Source organism: Peromyscus californicus, unplaced genomic scaffold, assembly GCF_007827085.1.
Source record: "Peromyscus californicus insignis strain IS unplaced genomic scaffold, ASM782708v3 Scaffold_20__1_contigs__length_68692818, whole genome shotgun sequence".
In the NCBI taxonomy this organism is placed as follows: domain Eukaryota; kingdom Metazoa; phylum Chordata; class Mammalia; order Rodentia; family Cricetidae; genus Peromyscus; species Peromyscus californicus.
The window spans coordinates 62,660,384-62,679,919 of NW_026294503.1; the positions used below are offsets into that span (position 1 = coordinate 62,660,384).

The 19,536-nt window shown below is 51.8% G+C and overlaps 1 protein-coding gene and 1 long non-coding RNA gene across 4 annotated transcripts; one reads left to right on the forward strand and one right to left on the reverse strand.

Moving 5' to 3' along the window:
• Positions 1-3,798: 3,798 nt before the first annotated feature.
• Positions 3,799-6,692, reverse strand: LOC128117026 (uncharacterized). Its single transcript, XR_008220685.1, has 2 exons — positions 6,199-6,692; positions 3,799-4,361 (listed from the first exon to the last, which is right to left on the reverse strand). It is a non-coding gene; the product is annotated as an uncharacterized LOC128117026 (long non-coding RNA).
• Positions 6,693-13,059: 6,367 nt separating this feature from the next.
• On the forward strand, positions 13,060-19,324 carry Tmem106c (transmembrane protein 106C). 3 transcript variants are annotated; one of them, XM_052748811.1, is made up of 8 exons: positions 13,060-13,188; positions 13,710-13,903; positions 15,144-15,207; positions 15,956-16,115; positions 16,207-16,347; positions 16,754-16,803; positions 17,470-17,523; positions 18,573-19,324. In XM_052748811.1, the coding sequence occupies exons 2-8, from the start codon at positions 13,720-13,722 to the stop codon at positions 18,667-18,669; spliced, it is 750 nt and encodes a 249-aa protein (XP_052604771.1). In that variant the 5' UTR covers positions 13,060-13,188; positions 13,710-13,719; the 3' UTR covers positions 18,670-19,324. The 3 variants fall into 3 exon arrangements, with proteins under 3 accessions (XP_052604771.1, XP_052604770.1, XP_052604772.1); XM_052748810.1 differs by lacking the exon at positions 13,060-13,188 and adding an exon at positions 13,198-13,353; XM_052748812.1 differs by lacking the exon at positions 13,060-13,188 and having other exon boundaries at positions 13,375-13,903.
• The last annotated feature ends 212 nt before the right edge of the window (positions 19,325-19,536 follow it).

Genomic DNA, 19,536 nt, shown 5'->3' on the forward strand with positions numbered 1-19,536 from the left:
CCTCAGGGCTGAGCCCACCCTGCCATCAGAGGCCACAGGAATGTCCGTGTGGGCTAGCCAGGGCCTCCCCCATGGCTGACTCCCCTCTGTCTCTCTCTGACTCGGCTTCTGTTTGACTCTGTGATTTGGTCTCTCTCCCATCCTGGGTTTTCTGTGGCGCTCTGTGTCCACAGTCCATCCCAGCCCTCAAAGGGCAGCGGGCCTACCCTCTTGCTGTGGGAGGGCCAGGGCTTCTGATCCAGGCCTTTGGCCTGTGCCGCTGCCAACTCAGGACGTCTGCCCCTGAGAAGCGACTGAGGAGAAGATTTCCTCAGACAGCCCCAAAGTCCAGCGCTACAGTGGAGAGCAAGGCAGAGCGGGAAGAGGAAGCGGATAAACTTGGGGGCAGAATAGGAAGCAGGGGAGGCTAAGGGGAAGTTTTACATCATTAGGTGCCTGAAGAGCCACTGGGCCGGGTGGGGCTTGTCTGAGGCCTTACAGCTTGAGAGTGGAGAAGGAAGTTGAGTTCTGGAGAAAGACAGGGTCTTGGGTAAAATACCTGTGGTCTGAGGCCTAGATTCTAATCATCAGAAGTTCTCCCCAATGTCCAACCTCAAGCTTGTCTACCTTTTCTTGTGTGTTAATTCCTCACATACTCAAAATGTAAGTACCTTGTTTCACAAGCAACCCCACAAAGTGCTTGTAGGGGGCCCAGAGTCTTTCTCCCCGCCTGGGAAGCTACCGGTGTCCCCTCCACAACCACCAGAGACCAAGCTGTGGGCAGAGCCAGCTCAAGCCATGCAGACAATCTTCCTTTCACACGCTCGTTTATGATTCTCTTCCCACCTCTCCATCCCTTCCCCAGCAGCTGCTTAAAATATTTCTCAAACAGAAAAATCTAACCACAGCTGGAGACCAACCCTAAAGTTAGTCTGGAACGTGGGAGCTGCCAAGGAAAGTCGCCTGGGCTTTGGCTGGCTGTGGGAGGAAGGGCCTCTGCCTTGGAGGCAGGCCTCCTGCAGGGCTGTGCAGGCGGTACCCAGGCCCGAGGGAGGACAAAGGCTCCATCTCCAATTCCACAAATAGCCAGCAGAGATGCAGTGCACCAGGCCCCCTACCAGACTGCAGAGGACTGGACCTGGCTTCATAAAAGAGTGATGGGCGGCACAAGAAGGTTAGGATTTAGACTCTTCGGTGGCAACGTGCATTAGGGAGCGTTCGCAGCCCAGGAGACCTTGGCCTCAGCATTTCTAAATATAATGGTTCGTTTTAACCCCTTCGTGTGGCAGAGACAGGCAAATCCTTGGCGCTCACTGGCCAGCCAATCCAGCCAATCAGTGAGCTACAGATTCTGTGAAGTCTCTTCTCGTCTCTAGAAATAAACTGGAGAAGGATAAAGACACCAACACCAACATGGACTGACCTCTGTCATTCACAAACACACCCACCCTGTGCATGGAGACCAACACAATGAAAGAACAAGACCTTGTCTATGGCTGGCTGGATCCTCAGACCCACTGACATCGAGGACCAACCGCATTTGAAACAAAGCTCTAGTTATTATTCCCCGAACAATACCGTATAACCATGCCTTACACTGCCCTACAACATATCACATACAGTCTGGAGATGGTTTCAAGCACACAGGATATGAGTGGGCTCTATGCAATGACCATACCACTTTACATAGAGAACACAAGCGTCCTCGGGCTTCGCTGTCTGCAACCCTGACCCCAATCCCTGAGCATGCTGAGGGCCTGCTGTACAAGCAGCCTGAGATTTCAGAGTGAGACGGTCCCTGGGAGAGGGTCAGCATCTTTCCCCAGGTCTTTGTGGAGAAAACAACAGCTGTGTCTGGCAACACCATGAGCCTTTTGAGCCTCTGCGTACAGGCAGATTTAGAGAGATGAAGAAGGGACGGGGCCCAAAGGGCGTCTTTCAATGGATGGCATCCGGCACTGGAAGTCCTCACAACAGCCCAGGGCCCACAAGGGATATTGGTCCAAGGAAGATGCTCAGGCAAGTGGAGCTCAGCCATGGCTAACAGCCCCTGGGGTTGGCACACACACACATACCCTCCGGGTGTCCTGGCTTTTTTTCACCTCCTAAAGGCTCAACTTGTCTTGTTTGGGATGGTGGGGCCCACAGGTTAGCCACACAGCTCTAAACCTCAGGACTCAGGGGAGAGAGTGTCGTGGGCCAGAGACTTAGAGTCTCCCCCACCCCTCACGTTCCTCTTCTGTCCCCCGTGACCTTTCTTGGGGCCTCTAGTCCCTCTGGACAGATACCCTTTTAGATCTGAAACCTCCAGGAGCTCTGGATGGACACTGCCCTTTTCCATACCTGAGAGCTAGTCACAAATGCCCTGCCAGATGGATGCCCAAGTCTAACCCAAAAATTGTGGCAGGAATGTCAGGACACTAGCCTGGCTGGCTTCGTGGGTGCCTTAGATGCAAGTTGCTAAGGAACTGTTGGTGGAGAATCAACAGAGTGAGAATATTTTATTTCATGTCTACCGAATGACAGACATTGCTCTAAAAGCTTTTACAGATTAATTTCTTTTATGGTTTCAACAGTCCTCCCCAAGAGGATGTGACGGTATGGAAAGGGTTAAGTGAGGGTCCTGCAGCTGGTGACCGCCTGGGCTAGCACTCACATCTAGGCCTCCAGGCTCTGGAGCCTGCCCTTTTAATGCTGGCAGAGATCTGTCTGTTGCCTTTTGAGTGAAGTGCCTGCAGGGCAAGGATGTGTCCTGTTCCTCACTGTGTCCCAGGGCCTAACCTAAGGCTGGGCACAGGTGGTGCTCAGGATGAGGGCCAGGCCTCCCAGGCCCCTGGCAGACAGAGTTGGCCTTGACTAGATCAGGGTAGAAGGTGTATGTGGTAGAGGTGGAGTTACAGAATTGCTGGAGTCCAGGACTCTGTGCAAGTAACCTCCTCGTGGCTCATGACATCATGGGTAAAGGAATTCCAGCTCTTTCCCAGCTCTGGATTGACTAGACCCCAGCGGTAGCCTCCGGCTGCAAGAATCTACCTGTTTCAAGGTGGCCTTGCCAGCGAGGGGTGGGGGGGGCACCAAAATCCCTTCCTGCCTCACTGTGCCAGACAGACCAGGCCAGCCCGTGATCTGCAGCTGCAGGCAGATCAAGCTGCAGGCTGTGTTGTGTGGGTTTCCTCTCTCTGACTACCCTGCTTCCTGATCCTTCTGTGGAGGGGTCCACTGCCAATCCTCTTGAGGATTTTGTGGGAGGAGTCTTAGTCTCAAGGTGCCATCTACTAGCCTCCTGCGCCCCCTGGTGGAAGTAATGAGGAATGAAGCGTCCTGTGCATTGTAATCTTGAGTCTAACCTTCCAGGACTCCCCTTGGCCCTCAGTCCCATCTCTTCTCACTTGGATCCAGCTACCCTTGATTCAATTCCTGTTCAGTGGCTTCCGGCAACACATGTGGTGGGGATACTGTGTGTAAGTGTGACACTGTCCATGTTCCAGGATTCATTCTCACTCTCTCTCTCCCCCACTGACTTACTCATTCCTGCTCTTTGCCAGGCTCTTCAGGAGGTTCCAGGGTTATCATCCCTGACCTCAAAGAGTTCTAGGACACACAGCCTGACGGACTGACAGGATGACACACGAGTCCCAGAGTCCCTAGAGGGCCAGGGTCCAACACAGACTGACCAGATGTCACAACAGCAATCCTGACGGAGCAGTGGCTGGTGTGAGCACAGGAGGAGTGTGTGTTTCTATGTGTGAAAGGGTGATGACGGGCGTCGGTGGTGGAGCTGGTTCCCGGCGGAAAAGTCACGAGCCACGGCCATGACTATCAGAGTTACAGAGAGCTGTATTAGAAAGGAGGAGGGGACAGGAGGAAGGAGAGCCAGGCCTGGAGAAAAGGAAAGATGGCAGGAGCAGAGCAGAGCAGGGAAGAGAGAGAGAGAGAGAGAGAGAGAGGGATCCATGTCCAGTTTTTTTAGGCCGCAGATTGTGTGACCACACCACGTGTACGTAGTCACCCGTGTCCCCAATGACATAAGACGTAAGACCCCAAGCTGCGCATGTGCAGGAGTGAGGGCAGGATCCTAACATTCCAGACTTTTTGCTTATTGTAAAAAAGTGAGTGAACAGGAACAGGGGCGTCGTTTCTCCTGAAAAAACTGCTTTCAGCTGACCTGGTGGGCATCAGTTGGCTCTTGGGGTGGGTAGGGAAGGTGGCCTTCCAAGGTAGACAGGCGTCCTGGGATGGTGGGCTGTCCTGTTGCCCTGGAGCCGTCCATCCCTCTTGGCTTGGCACTCTGGCCGCTCCTGTGTCTGACAGGATGATGGTGAGACAGAAGAAGCCTGAAGTAGATCCACCCTGTCCAGATGGATTTAAGCTGGTTTCTGGAGCTTGGGAAAAATTTTGAACATGTTAAGAAGCAACCATGAGAAAATTAGTGACCATTGTGGTATTTAGTACTCTGCTTAATTTTTTTTTAACCTGAGATAAGCTTTATTAGAGGTAGTTTATTTAAGGCACCTGTTTCCTTTATTAGTTTAGCATTCAGGAGACACAGGTGATCAATTGCTGAGAGCATTCAACAGTGATAGACTGTTACATTAGAGTCTGTTTTTATAGAGCCCAGACACTTTTGGGTCTGGGAGTGTAAATACCTTTTGATTATTACTGTTTCTTACTTGATGATCCCTGGACTCTAGTTCTGTGGTGGTCCGAAGCAGCCATTAGCTGAGCAGTTAATTAGAAGAGGGAACCGGGAAGAGAAAAGCTTGTGGTACATGAGAACTTATTTCTTTGGTATTAGGGACAAGGCAGAGATCAGGGCCCTGTCTGTGTCACTGTGCATGAGGAGGAGAAGCACTGCTGACAGATCGGAGTGAGGCACATGGAGGGAGCAATGAAATGAAAGCTCCTACCTTAGCTGGAGAATCTTTTCCCATTAAGTAACCCTGAAAGTACAATTAAATCTGGTGAGGGAGTGGGGTAAGGCTGTCCTCCCTACCCCAACAATAGGGAAATGAGGAGAGGTGAGATCCCAAAACTGAGTAAATGGCTCTGGTGTCCAGAAGGAAAGAAGTGGATTGCTTCCATGCTACATCCTGGGTTCCCTGTGAGCGAGCCTGTGGCCAAGCCTAGGTCTGCTGGAGGTCTTTGTTTGTCCCCATGCCACTGGGGGCCTGGGTGCAGTCAGCTGACTAGTTGTCTCTCTAGGTGGCACTTTTAACAAGCTCAATTGATGGCCTGGCAGGGCAAGCACTAGCCCGAGTGGCCAGTCGGACAGCATGTACCAGCACTTGGCAATTCTGTTCTCGGGCTTTTTCATCTCTCCCCTGGTACACCTTAAATGCCACAGCTGAAACTTCCTGTGGGATCAGGCGCCTTGCTCTCCAGATGCTTAAGTTTTAGCCCTAATGTCAGGGAGCTTTGGGAGACAAGAGATGGAATTTTACTCCGTGTCTTGAATCTTTTTGATGTCTGCTGGCTTGGGGACAGCTTTAGGAAGACCTGCCAGGAGGCAGGCTACAAACTGCTCTCTGGCTGAAGAGCCATCCTGATTACTGTAAACTTATTTGCATGGATCCTAGCCTGTTTCCAGACCCACCCGTCTGTGCTTCTCAGGGCAGCCTGAGTTGGAGTGGGAGGAGTTAAGGTGAGTTAAAGCCCGCCCAACGCTGGAGAGCCGAGAATGGAAGTCAGATTGACCGAAGTGGTTGCACGTGGCGGAGAAAGAATCAGAGATGGAGGAGAAGGGGAGAAAGCTTGGGGATAAGGGAACTCTTTTTATTTGCCTGTTGGCTGGCGGAAGTTAAATAATTCCCGCGAAATATCGGGGTTGAAATGGCCAAATTTACTGGTATCTGCCCCTACATCCCATGGCTGCAGCGCCAAGAGAGAAAAATAAAAAAAAAAATTAAAATAAAAAACTGGGACCAGACTCCAGTCCCAGGCGTCCCTGAGGGCGGAGAAGGCTCTGTGAATCAGTGTGGGTCACTCCCTGCTTCGTCAAGAGAGGAGTAAGGGCTGGGCATGTACACAGCACAAGGACCACCCCTCCCCCAGGGCGGCGGCGGGGTGTGTGTGTGTGTGTGTCCCCGACAGCATTGACCCCTTCATCAAGGGAGAGAATGAGTCGGTGCCAGCGCAGCCCAAGGACACCCCCCCCCCATGGGGGTCCAACGCGAGGAATATAGCTCAGGCTGCAGCGGCGGGAAACAGCAGGGGACTCACCAATCTTGGCAGCACGTGTGGTCGGGGAGACGTGGCGGAGGCAGCAGTCTGGGAGGCATGAGCACAGTCCCGATGCAGTACCGTGGTGGCGGCTGCGGTGACGGCACAGCGGGCAGTCACAGGTCCTCGGTATAGGTGTCCAACAACACTCCGCCCCGGACACCGAGTGAGCAGAATTTCCTATCCGAGTCCACGGCACCAATGAAGGGATGATAATCGGCACTGGTGGCAGTGCTGGTTCCCGGGGAAAAGTCACAAGCCACGGCCAAGACTACCAGAGTTACAGAGAGCGTTATTGGAAGGAAGGAGGGGACGGGAGGGAGGAGAGCCAGGCCTGGAGAGAGAGAAAGATGGCAGGGGCAGAGCAGAGCAGGGAACAGAGAGAGAGAGAGAGAGAGAGAGAGAGAGAGAGAGAGAGAGAGAGAGAGGGGTCCACGTCCAGCTTTCTTTAAGGTGCAGATTGTGTGACCACGCCACGTGTACGTAGTCGCCAGTGCCCCCAATGACGTAAGACGCAAAACCCCAAGCTGTGCATGTGCAGGAGTGAGGGCAGGCTCCTAACAATGTGTGCTCTCTGTGTACATGTGTGCAGATGTGTGCACGTGTGTGTGTGTGTGTGTGTGTGTGTGTGTGTGTGTGTGTGTGTGTGTGTGTATGTGGAAGAGGGCAGGAGATACATTTGGACAACATGGTCTGTGCTTTGACAGCCACGGAGGGAATGTTGGGGTGGACAGCAGGGTGACTGAGAAGAGAGACTATTTGGCCCAGGAGCATGCAGTACAGGCATGTTTAGGAAGCTACAAATAGAGCTGTGTGGTGAGTGGTTGGAGTGTGTGCTGAGTGGGAAGAGGGCAGAGGGAGAGAGGAAACTATCTCAGGCTGTGTGGGGTTTGGATCTCACCCCGTGGCTGGGAGGAACCACCAAGGCGTTAATATGTGGAAAAAGGAGATGTCCACACTTTCACTTTACAAAAGGACACTAGACGAGACCACTAGACCCACTGGACAAAGAGGAAGGACTGCAGACATGCTGGAGATACTGTGGTCCATCTATCCCGGGCATGGGATGCTAGGCAAGCCTCATCACTCTGGGAGCCGTACACACCTCACCTGTCAGACGGGGGAGATGCCATGCAGCCTGTAAAGTTGGGAAGATCAAATGAGATGACATGTCCAGAGCAGCTGTCTCAGTGCCTGACCCGTAATACTCAGTAAATCAGCATATTGAATCAAGTCAGGGAACCAGCGGAGAAGGCTATTGCATTTGCCCTGGGGCCTCAGTGGATGCAAAGGACCTGGCTGCCATCACTCACTAAGGAGGAGGGGGGGACACCTGAGGATGAGACAGGGACTCTCCTTTACAAACTCCTGCAGTTCATCGATGCCCCTCATCCTCAGGCACCACTCCGGCTCCTGCGTGGCTATCACCCTCCTGGGTTTGCCACTGCCTACTCTTTAGTCTATCCACTTTCTCAGGGTGAGTCTACTCATCAGTCCTTTGCCTGGCTGGCCTCAGGAAAGGTGGTGGGAGTAGAGGGAGGCTGGGGGGAGCTTTGCTGGCTGAGCCTGTGAGTTTATGATCCTGTGCCGCAAGTCAACACTGATAGTCAAACACAAGACTCTCAGATGTGCGTCTAGTCACTGTTTGTCCCTGACAGCAAGCAAAGGAATTCTGGGTCAGGGGAGACCGACTAGGAAAATTAGCTGACTAATGCCTGGCTTTTGTCACTCACTCTCTGGGGAGTTGAAATCCAGCAAGCCCACCTCTGGCCCCTCAGGCACAGTTCCTAAAATTCACCAGTCTGGCAGCCTTTCCTTCCACACCTGCCCCAGCGTGCCAGCTGTTAAGATGGTTCCCACTGGGGAATAGTCTACCAGCGCTGGAGGGAGTGGGAAGGGAAGTAATTTATGGTATATGTGACTACTTTGTTCCCCATTCTCCTTAGAGCATGTGGTCCTCTGGTTGCCAGCCATACGGGATCCTAAAACTACCCCCCCCCACCCCCCACCCCCCACCCCTGACCCAAGCACCACATAGTGATGACACCTTCCCAACCATGGGTATAGTTAACATGTTGTAGGCCAGCTGGTCATCCCTTGGGTCTATAGGTCTCTTTGCAAGAGAGTCTTAAGATGTTAGTGCTTGGGACTGGACCAAATCTCAGTTCCTTTTCCAAGGAGCTAACCCAGCCCTTTGGATTTCTTTATTTAGTGTGATGTAGGTTTTTTTGGTTTTTTTTTTTGTTGTTGTTGTTGTTGTTTGTTGGTTTTTGTTTGGTTTGGTTTGGTTTGGTTTTTCGAGACAGGTTTTCTCTGTGTAGTTTTGGTGTCTGTCCTGGATCTCCTGTAGACCAGGCTGGTCTCGAACTCACAGAGATCCACCTGTCTCTGCCTCCCAAGTGCTGGGGTTAAAGGCGTGCACCACCACCGCCCGGCGTGTGATGTAGTTTTAATTTCTCAAATCCAGTTCCTTGAAATGTTCTCCACGAATGTTTTGGTAGGTTAAAGGGTGGCAGTAGATGCTCCTGGATGCTGGTAAGGAGCCAAAGCAATGTAGGAGCAAGAGGAGCTGGAGTCTCTGTGGAAGGAACTTGGGCAGGCTAGACTTCAGGTGCTTAATGAAGAAGGTTGGAGACCAGAGTCTCAGCATCACTGAGGGAAGGGGCAGAAATTCCCAGGGGAGTGGCCATACCACACACTGGACACACCAGGCCCCAGCAGCAGTTCTGCCTACCTGGGCAAAGATACTTGGTGTTTTAGTTAAGGCTTCTATTGCTGTGAAGAGACAGCATGACCATGGCAACTCTTATAAAGAAAAAACACTTGATTGGGGTGGCTTACAGTTTCAGAGGTTTAATCCATTATCATCATGGCGGGACATGGTGGCATGCAGGCAGACATGGTGCTGGAGAGGTAGCTGAGAGTTCTACATCTTGATCTCACAGGCAACAGGAAGTGGTCTGAGACACTGGGCATGGCTTGAGCATATATGAGACCTCAAAGCCTGCCTCCACAGTGACACACTTCCTCCAACAAGGCCACATCTACTCCAACAAAGCCACATCTCCTAATAGTGCCACTCCCTTTGGGGGGCCATTTTCTTTCACTGATCACTTGATCTCTGAGAAGAAAGGCCTGTGGGATTCTGGACCAAAAGTCCAGTGTGCCACAGGCTAAACAAGAGTGGTCTTTCCATGCCCTGCCTCCTGGGCTCTAAAAAAGCATGTCCCAGAATTGGAGGGATCTTGGGAAAGGAGAATTGACCTCAAAAAGTCAAGGAGTTTTCAACTCCAGGCTAGTCACTTGGGGGAGGCTTCTGAATTGAAATTCTAGTTAAATAGGATTCCTTCTGGGTTCCTGAGGTTGTAAAGAACTTTATAATACCCCTTGCAGCTAGGATGTTCACGGTACACCCCTGAGCTAGATCTGTGGCAGCACATGCATGTGGGACCTCCTTCCCAGTCCTGCACACAGCTCATACCTCTCCAGTGGCTCAGGAACCTGGCTTGGCAGACTGACTTGAAGCTTGGCTTTGGGGGGCCTCGGAAGTGTTATCAGTTCCTTCACAGGACTCTGTTCCGACCACCACAGCTGGGGCCGTTAGCTTCCCTGTATCTGGGTTCCTTCCCAGCTGCTTCCCACCCATGCTCTACGGAGGCTGCAGTTCTTAAATACAAAGGACTCTCTCCTTTCTTCTCTCTCTCTTTCTCCCTTCCTTGCCTTAAAGAACTGCCTTTGGGCCTTCACTTTGGCAACACATGAGCTCAGGGCTCAGAGATCTTAGGTTCATATGAGAAAAATGGTAGCACAAACCCTTTAAAAGGATTTATGTGCCCCTTCAGTCTGGGTGTGTGTCACAGTGGCTTCAGCAGAGGGTCTAAGGCTCTGTTCTCCAAGTGTTAAGGAGTAGACAGGTCCTTCTGTCACGGCCACCAAGGAGGAAGCAGTGGTCCTATTGTTTTTCTCTTACTGTCATTTAACCTTTTTTTTTCCCTCCAGAGCTGAGGACCGAACCCAGGGCCTTGCGCTTGCTAGGCAAGCGCTCTACCACTGAGCTAAACCCCCAACCCCAAGTGTCATTTAATCTTACATAGGTTTCTCATCTGTGGATAAACCAAAGGGGCGGTATGAGGTACCCTGAAGAGCACTTCTAAGTCAAAGTCCTAAGTTTCCATCAGTGCAGAACTCAGAACTCTGCAACATCCAGCTTCAGTAGGGGGAATGGGAGAGGGGATTTGGGGCTGAACAGAGACCCTCCCCGGGCTCTAGGGCCTCTAGAAAGAGCAGCACTCTTGGGGTCCCACTATCTATGGTGCTAGGGCCCAAAATGGTTGTGGAGAAACTGAGAAGGCTGGGAACTCAGAGATGCTCGGGTGGCCCCACTCTGCCCTGGCCACCCGGAGAGCCCCGGTGAGCTCACGTCTACAGTAACTCCACTACTCATAAATGGGATGGTGAGACAAATCTGGAAGCTAGACACGGGTGAGAAGCGGTGGCTGTCTCCTCAGGAATGTGCTGGCCAATTAAGACTCTCAGATGGCTCAAGAAGATGCAGGGGCTACTCCCTCAGGCCATGCTGGCCAGCCTCCAGGCTGGGTAGTTGTGCAAAGATTTGCTAAGGGTCTACTGCACACTGGGATTCCAGATGGATGTGAGCTAACATTAACCCAGGTGTGTGGTCTATCTGCCCAAGCCACACTTTGAGGAGCAGACGGTCAGATTCACTGGTGATGATCCAGGCTCCCTTTCTTAGCCCAGGAACCCAAGCCCTGCCCCTTCCTGACCCTAGGTTTCGTGTTCTCAGCCTTTCTTCCCCATTGTGAGGCAGCCCAGCCCTCAGTGTTTGAGGCTCTTCGTCCTCTCGAGCTGGCAGGTCCAGCTGCTGCCATCTGCTTCTCTCCGATCCCACCACATGCCCATCCAAGGTGTGGACGTCAGGTTTATTTGCATGTTAGCACCAGCAGTGTGTCCAGCGGAGGCTACACGTGGGGACACCTTTGTGAGGACGGGCTTTTGAGAGGTAGCATTTGATCCCTTGGTAGAGAACAGGGTTATTCTGCAGGTGATTTACTTAGCAGAGGCTTCTTCATGTAGGAATCAGCCAGACAGGGCTCTGACAGCTCTGGGTCCCCCTCTCTAAGAGCAGAGGATAGAAACTATGTGGCCTACACCGTGTGGCCAAGGCAACGTGCACAAGTTAAAGCCAAGCCTTTGGTTGAGCGTGGTGGCGCACCCCTTTAATCCCAACACTAGGGAGGCAGGGGCAGGAGGATCTCTGAGTTTGAGGCCAGACTGGTCTACAGAGTAAGTTCCAGGACAGCCAGGGATACACAGAGAAACTCTATCTGGAAAAACAAAACAGAACAGAACAAAACAAATGAACCAAAAAAAAAAAAAAAAAAAAAAAAAAAAAAAAAAAAAAACCCAAACGGAAACCAGCCATGGAAACAAACCAAGACTTTGCTCTTTATTTGCATAGTTTCTGTTTTTGTTAGGATTGTGTCCCACTGTGAAGACATGAAAACTCAGTAGCCGGGTATTCTATCAGGGACTAGACTTTTGTTATCCCTCTGTCCAGCATTCCTCAGGGCCTTGTGGTCACAATACGGATGCTGTCATCTCTAATATCAAGCCCAAAGTCCAAATAGGGGAAGTCAGAGGATCACTTGTGTCTCCATCTCCTTTAACAATGTTTCCTAAAAAAAAAAAAATTCTACACTCTTGACCCTCATTGGCCTGAACAGTATCACATGATCAGCTAATTACAAATGGGAGCTGAGCAATATATCTTTAGTTGAGTGTCTATTTCTCCCAACACCGTCAGATTTATTGAGGTAAGAAATATATAGTGGTATAAAAATTTCAAAGAAAGAGTCGTGTAAAGACATTTCAGGGAATGGTTGGGGACCAAAGGTGGAAGTGGCTTGTGGTTCTTGTTTTCACACTAAAGGCTCATGCTAATGGTGGCCAGCTAAAGTTAGATAAGGCCTAGACAGTTATGAGAACCATCCACGATTCCCACAGTGACGTAAGGGAGGTAGTAGGGGGCTAGCCTCTCTCCATTCACATGAGTTCCTTGTTCATCCAGTTTTAGGATATCAAAATAAGTCTTCTCTTTCTTGCTATGTTTTGGTTTAAAACAGGGTCTCACTTTACTGGCTGGCCTCGGACTCCGTGGCCTGGCTAGCCTTGAATTTGTGGTGACCCCTGCTGCCTGTCTCTCAAACACTGAGATTGCTGGCGTGCACCATGTCATGGGGCTCCCGGCCTCATCTTTAGCCCTGCTTCATTCGCTTCTGTGGCACTTTAGCTTCAGGAGGCTCTCTCGAACCCTTTATGTCCATCACACCTTGGGGTGTGTGTGAGTGTGTGTGTGTGTGTGTGTGTGTGTGTGTGTGTGTGTGTGTGTGTGTATCCCGAAACAGGACCAGCTTGCAAAACTGAGCTTTGGGCTTTATTCTAGCTAGCAGGAGTCTGATGGAAGCTTCCCCCAATTAAGGCTCCTAGGCACTGACATCCTCTGGGGGGACCTGGGGCAGGTTCTGGGTGTTGGGTCTCTTTACATTCCCTGTGCTGCAGGAATGACTCTGGCCACAGGCGACGCCGTCCTCCTCCTGAACAGAAGCGCTCGGATCCGGAAGCTCTCGTGAGCCTTATCCTAGCGTTTCTGGGGCGCAGGGGAGCATGGCCTCACCCCCCCCACCCCACCCCGCACCCCCCTACCCCGCCCAAGCGCTCCACGGCTCTCTGCCGCTCTCTACCGGCGGCTAGGTGCACTGCCGCTATGGGGCGGGAGGGCCGCATCCGAGCTCAGAGCGCAGGCGCAAGCGCTCGCCCTGCGTCCGCCGGCCGGCTGGCCATTGTGCGCCTGCGCACGGGGTTTGGCGGGGGTTGGGGGGGGAGGCGTGCGGAAGAGTCGCTGGAGCGGGCAGGTGGAGGGAGGAGGAGTGGTCCCGAGAGTGACTGCCCGGAGCTGGAGCGCCGCCGCAGGTCCGGGGGCGCCCGCGTTCCCTCGGCCTGGGAGGCGAGACCGCGGCGTTCGGAGCGTGGCTCTCTGCGGGGGCCGTGACCTGCGCCCGCCCGCCCGCCCGCCCGCCCGCCCGCTCAGCTGGGAGCGCAGGAGGCTGGGGACCGCGGAGGCCTTTGATTCCTTTGGTGCCCGTTTTGTTTTGTTTGTGCGGGGTGCAGGTTGTTTGCCCTGCAGAGTTTGCCAACAGTAGGGAGGAAGCGGCGGGCCTGGACCACGGCGGAGTTGGGGTTTCCCAAGCAGTGAGAGGCGGCCTGATCCAGCGGCGGCCGGTCCCATTCCCTAGCTACCTGGGGGGCGGGGGACGACACAGGACACTTGCAAAATGAGGGCCGCCGTAGGAATTGTGCAGGTGTTGGGCACACAGGCCCACACTTAGGATAGCAACTTGTCACTTAGTACTTTTTTTTCTTTTCTATAGTGGCCCGATAGAGACGCTAACACGCGCTCACTTACCGCATCCTCCCCTCCTCCTCCTATGTAGGAGATGACACATGGGGTCTCAGCATTCCTCCTCTGCCCGTACATTTTGCCAGCGAAAGAAGGATGACAGCCCGGAGGACTTGCTGGCTGATAGAGAGCAGGAGGAAGCCATCGCTCAGTTCCCCTATGTGGAATTCACTGGGAGAAATAGCATCACCTGTCACACATGCCAAGGAGCGGGCTACATCCCAGCAGGTGAGACGGGCTCAGCCATCATGGAAAGCGCTCTCTCTGGTGTCTGCTCCAGCCAGCCCCCACTTTGTCGTCACAGACTGCCCTGAACTGTAGCCAGCTCGGCTGACCTGATAAACCTGGGCAGATTGCAGGCCTCTCTTGATCATGCGTTTGGAAACCTTCCTTTTCTTCACTTCTGCTGTTGCTACTGCCATTAGTTTTCTTCTCCGGTCGCTGTGATAAAAATACCCTGACAGAAGCAGTTTCGGGCAGAAGGATTTATTCTGCATCACAGCCCCGGGTCATGGTCCATCACTGAGGGGAAGTCAGGACAGCGGAATTTAAGATTGCCCGGTCACGTTATAGTCCTAGGAAGCAGAGAGCAAGGAATGCGTGTACTCAGTTTTCCCCTTCCTTTTCAGTCAGTCCACGACCCAGCCTGTGAAACCGGTGCCACCCACATTTAGGGAAGGTCTTCCGACTTCATTTAACCCAGTTAAGAAAATCACTTACAGACATGCCTGCCGGCCAGCCTAATCCAATCTAGACAGTGCCTCCTTGAGACTTCCCAGGTTCCTAACAGTAATGTCACTATCACCCCAGCCCCGCTCTGGTTTCGAACATTTATTTCTCTGCTGTGGGATTTGTTGACAAGGCCGTTTCTCTACCGACTGACACAGCATTGTGGAGGAACTATTCTGGAAGCTTCTTTACAAAAAAGGCACAGTGACTCAGTAGCCTGAGGTCAGCAGAATACCGGGGGTGGGGAGAGACCCAGGCTCAGGAGTGGAGGCTGGAAAAGTGTCTCTAGGAACAGCTATGACTAAATTGACCCTGGCTGGGGCCTGGGGGAGTTCCAGCGTTTAGAGGTATTAAGAACGTTGGAAGCCATGTGCTCCAGAGCTCCAAATGAACAGTGAGGAAACAGTGGCTTTGAGACATTCCGCGACTTTGCCAAAGACAGTACAGTAAGAATACGACTCCGGGTTCCCCAACCTCAGCACCACCGCCTGACAGCGATGACAGATGTTTTATAATTTACACCATTCTCTATAGGTGTGTGTTTCTTTTTCCCCCCCAGCTTTCTTTTCTTTTTCTTTTCTATTTCTACATGTGCCTGTTTCTTGTTCAGTCAACCAAAAATATACTTTTTAGTGTCTGGTCCCAGACGAATCTTTGCTGCGGCAGTTTGCCGCGAAATGTGAAGAGAAGGGCTACCTATACGTGGGATTTACAGACTGCGTCTTTGCTGCTTTTCTAGAACAAGTCAATGAGTTGGTGGCTTTGATCCCCCACAGTGACCAGAGGCTGCGTCCTCAGAGAACGTGAGTTGGCCGGCTCTCATCTGTTCACACCTCTTTCTGTCCCTGACTCCTTTTTATGAGAGACTACCAGTTAATTATTTGAAAAAGATGTCTGTCCTTGTATCTGCCCCATTTCCTTTTTCTATTTATTTACTATTATTACACGTGCGTGTGTGTGTGTGTGTGTGTGTGTGTGTGTGCGTGTGTGTGTGCGTGTGTGTGTGTGTGTGTGTGCGTGCGTGTGTGTGTGCGTGTGTGTGTGTGTGTGTGTGTGCGTGTGTGTGTGTGTGTGTGTGTGTGTGTGTGTGTGTGATAGTCTGGGACTTGAATCCAGACTCTCTTGCACGCTAGACAAGCACTCTTCCACGACACTATACCCTACCCCTTCCCATTTCCTTTAGTGCTTTTACTTAAGTGAAATGTCCCTGTCTCTGTTACAGTCTGGGAAAAGAAATGTGAAGCTAGGAATCTGTTGAGGGTCAGATGGAAGGATGGGATTGGAAGGAGCTGGAGAAGCAGGGTGTCCTGGGAGATGAGGAGATGTTTTAGGAAGTAAAAGGGTCAGTTTCTCTTCTCAGAGTAAGCGGTGTTCACATGGGTTGAAAAGTCCTCTCCTGCTCCCTGCCTAGTTTGTGCTTCCCTTTCACACACACACACACACACACACACACACACACACACACACACACACACACCCGTTTGTATCCGTTATGACCGTTTAGACCTTGTTTGCTGACTGCCCGACGTCGCCCTGTGCTATCATTTACAGTAAACAGTATGTTCTCCTGTCGGTCCTGCTCTGTCTCCTGGCATCCGGCTTGGTGTTTTTCTTCCTGTTTCCACACTCGGTCCTCGTGGACGACGATGGCATCAGGGTGGTGAAAGTCACTTTTAATAAAGAGGACTCCCTTGTGGTGCTTGATGTCACGGTAAGGCGTAGGGCCTCACATCCTGGGTTGTGTGCCTGCCAGCCACGGGACTGGGACACGTAACACTCATTTCCTCCCGTGCCCTCTCCAGGCCACCCTGAGAATCAGGAACTCCAACTTCTATTCTGTGGCAGTGACCAACCTGTTCAGCCAGGTTCAGTACATGAAAGCCGTGGTCGGCACATACGTGACCACTAATGTCTCGCTCATCCCCCCTCGGAGTGAGCACCCGGTATGTTGTTCTTGAAGGGCCTCCGTACACACACCAAGGAGGAGAGTGGGTGCTGGGGGAATGCTGGGGGAAGGCTGTACTTCCTTTCCTTTTCTCTCGTTTCTGCCCGAGGAAGGCCTAGTGGGCTCTGTGACTATGGACCATTGGGAAGAGACAGAAACAGCTAAAACTACTTGATAAGAGAGAGGCAGTTGTCAGATCAGGAAGAGGTGGGATTACAGCCTGAAGCCCAGAGGCCTCCAAAGGGAAGGGGTCGGAAGTGCTTCCTCCAGGCTCCCAGGCTGTGGAAGGAAGGTGACTTGTATGGGGTGGAAGAAGGAGCCAGCGTCTGTAGGTTGATAGCAGTAATGCTGTTATGCCAAGCTTACCTATCACAGACTGATGCCAGGTCTTGTTTTATTTCCAGGTGAATTTTACAGTGAAGGCTGAGGTTGGAGGACCATCTTCCTATGTGTAGTAAGGACAGAGTTCTCTGTACTGTGCTGTCTGTCTGAAAGGATTCAGAGTCCTCCTCGATAGACTGTGTCCCTGGCTCTGCCCTAAGCCCCAGATTCGGCCTGTGGACTCCTGAGCTTTGGCTTTCTGGAGAGTTTGGGGGGAGGAGATTTCATTGGATATGTGACTGAAGTGCTGGATTTCTTTTTTTGTTTGTTTGTTTGTTTTTGTTTTTGTTTTTTGTTTTTTGTTTTTCGAGACAGGGTTTCTCTGTGTAGCTTTGCGCCATTCCTGGATCTCGCTCTGTAGACCAGGCTGGCCTCGAACTCACAAAGATCCGCCTGCCTCTGCCTCAAGTGCTGAATTTCTAAAGAGAACAATAAACCACTGAAACATTAGCAAACTCTAGCATTTAAGTGTATGATGGCATTTAAGTATATGATGGCTTTGAACAGCAGGAACATGATTTGGGACATTGAGACTTTGGGACATGGGGAGTTTGAGGGTTGCAGAACCAGTGGTCCTTGGCAGTACCTTGGTTCAAAGGGGAGGCATGGGGAAGAGAAGGTATCCCAAATAGTTGGACAGTATCCCTCAGCATTGTCCTGCTGCTTCTCCTGGGAGATTGTGTTGCTCTTGCTGTACTGTTCCTGACCAAGTGACCATGTCCATGTTTGCCGTCCACAGTTTCTTCTGCACGGTACCTGCCATCATGGTACACAACATCGTGATCTTCATGAGGTATGTTCTCTGTCCACTCTCCTGCTGGCTTTCCGCCGAGCCTGGGCCACCCTGGGAGCTTCCCACACTCAACTAGAGGCAGGTGGCTAAAAGGAGACCCGGGTCACCTGCCTCGCAGCGCAGACCCAGCCGACTCTCGGGTTCTGTGGGGGTGGAGTCCAGAGCCCCTGCATAGGTTGCCAAGTTCCTGGTGAATAGTTAAACATAATGTCCTGGGGACTGGAGAGATGGCTCAGCAGTTAAGAGCACTGGCTGCTCTTCTAGAGGACCAGGCTTGAGTCCCAGGGTCCACATGGCAGCCCACAATTGTCTGTAACTCCAGTTTCAGGGGATCCGATACGTTCTTCTGGCCTCTGTGGGCACCACACATATATGTAGTGCACAGACACACATGTAGGCCAAACACCTATACACACAAAATAAGCCATTTCTTAAAAATTAAAAGAAATATTCTGTCTGAAATGGGGTCTAGTTTGACTAAACGTGTGATCCCGTCAGAATCCTTGAGAGTAGAGAACAGACTAGTTTTCTCATGGTAGAAGCACTAAGTACTGACTAGTTTACTCTCCGGTGACAGTCACTGGTCTTGGAACTGTGACTGTTAAATGTGAAGATGACAGACTCTGGTAACACAGACATTTGAAATCTGAGGGTTGGAGTGGTGTGTCAGCTTTGGCACAGTTGACATTTGGGGCCAGTGAGTTCTTTGTTATCGGTGGCTCTGCACTGTGGATGCTTAGCAATGGCATCCCTTGTCTCCACTTGCTGCTGGGGATGCTTACCACCCTCTGCCCAACTCAGTTGTAACTACCCAAAGATACCCAGATGTTGCCCAAAGCTCTGGTGGGTAAGATCATCCCTGGTTAATAACCACTGATCCAGAAGGTCACTCCATGACACAGCGTTTTTGGACGTAGGTCCGCTGGCCTCCTGGTTACACAATCGTGAAAATAGGTGCCTGGGACCCAGAGGAGTGTCATCCCCTCAACTTGGAATAAAACAGAAGTTTTTCCTGTTTATCTAGTCTCTTCATGGTTTTCTTTTTGCAGGACTTCGGTGAAGATCTCATACATTGGCCACATATCCCAGAGCACCTTGGAGACACAACACTATGTGGATTGTGGGGCGAATTCCACAGCTGTTTAGAACCCGACCTTAGTTCGCCCGTGGCTACACCTGTAGAAAGAAGCTGACATCTGCCCCACAGCCCAGCACCTGTGCTGACCCCGCACGGTGTAAGCGGAGGAGGAAGCGGTTCTCTTAACCCACAGAAAGCATCCTTCCGCACTTAGGAGAGAGCTGTCTTCACAGCACTTTGCGTTTTTCTTGGAACCAGCAAAGTCACTGCCCAGTGCCTAGTCCGTGCCTAGCAAATAGTTTGCACTCAATTCCAGCCTGAAGAGTTGAATTCAGACGTTTGGCCTGTTATTGAGTCATTATAATAAGTTGAGGTGAACCAGAGTTCTAGCTTTTCAGACCAGAGTGACGTGAAGGTGGGATGTCGGTGCAGCTGTGGATATATGGGTACCACATGCCGGTGCACAGAAGCACAGCAAGGGGGGGCGTCCGGGGGACCTCCAGGGAGCCTCTGCAGCTGCATTTGTTACATTTGTTTCCATCTGTTCCCCGGTGCCCAGGGGCTTTGCAGGAAGGTTTTGGTAGTTTTTTCCCTTTCCCTTACAAAGTTGTTACACCCCCGACCCCCGGGTCTACTGTATGGATTGATGTAGCTTTGATCCACTGTCTGGACATGGATTGGGGGTTTGATAGAAAAATAAACCAAGCTTTTGATTGGTCTGTCTCTGATTGCCTGTGTCCCTCTGCAGGCACCCATGAGAGGAACTTAGAAGAGTTACTTCCTAAGGGGGACCCCGCAGGGTGTGCTGAGGGGAGAAAAGAGGAGGTACCCCACCTGTGTGTCCTCCTTGGCCCCTCCTGGGGCCACCTTCAGAGCAGCCGAGGGCTGCGCTTCCAGATCAGAGCACACAGCGCCCTCTGGAGGTTGGAAATGAC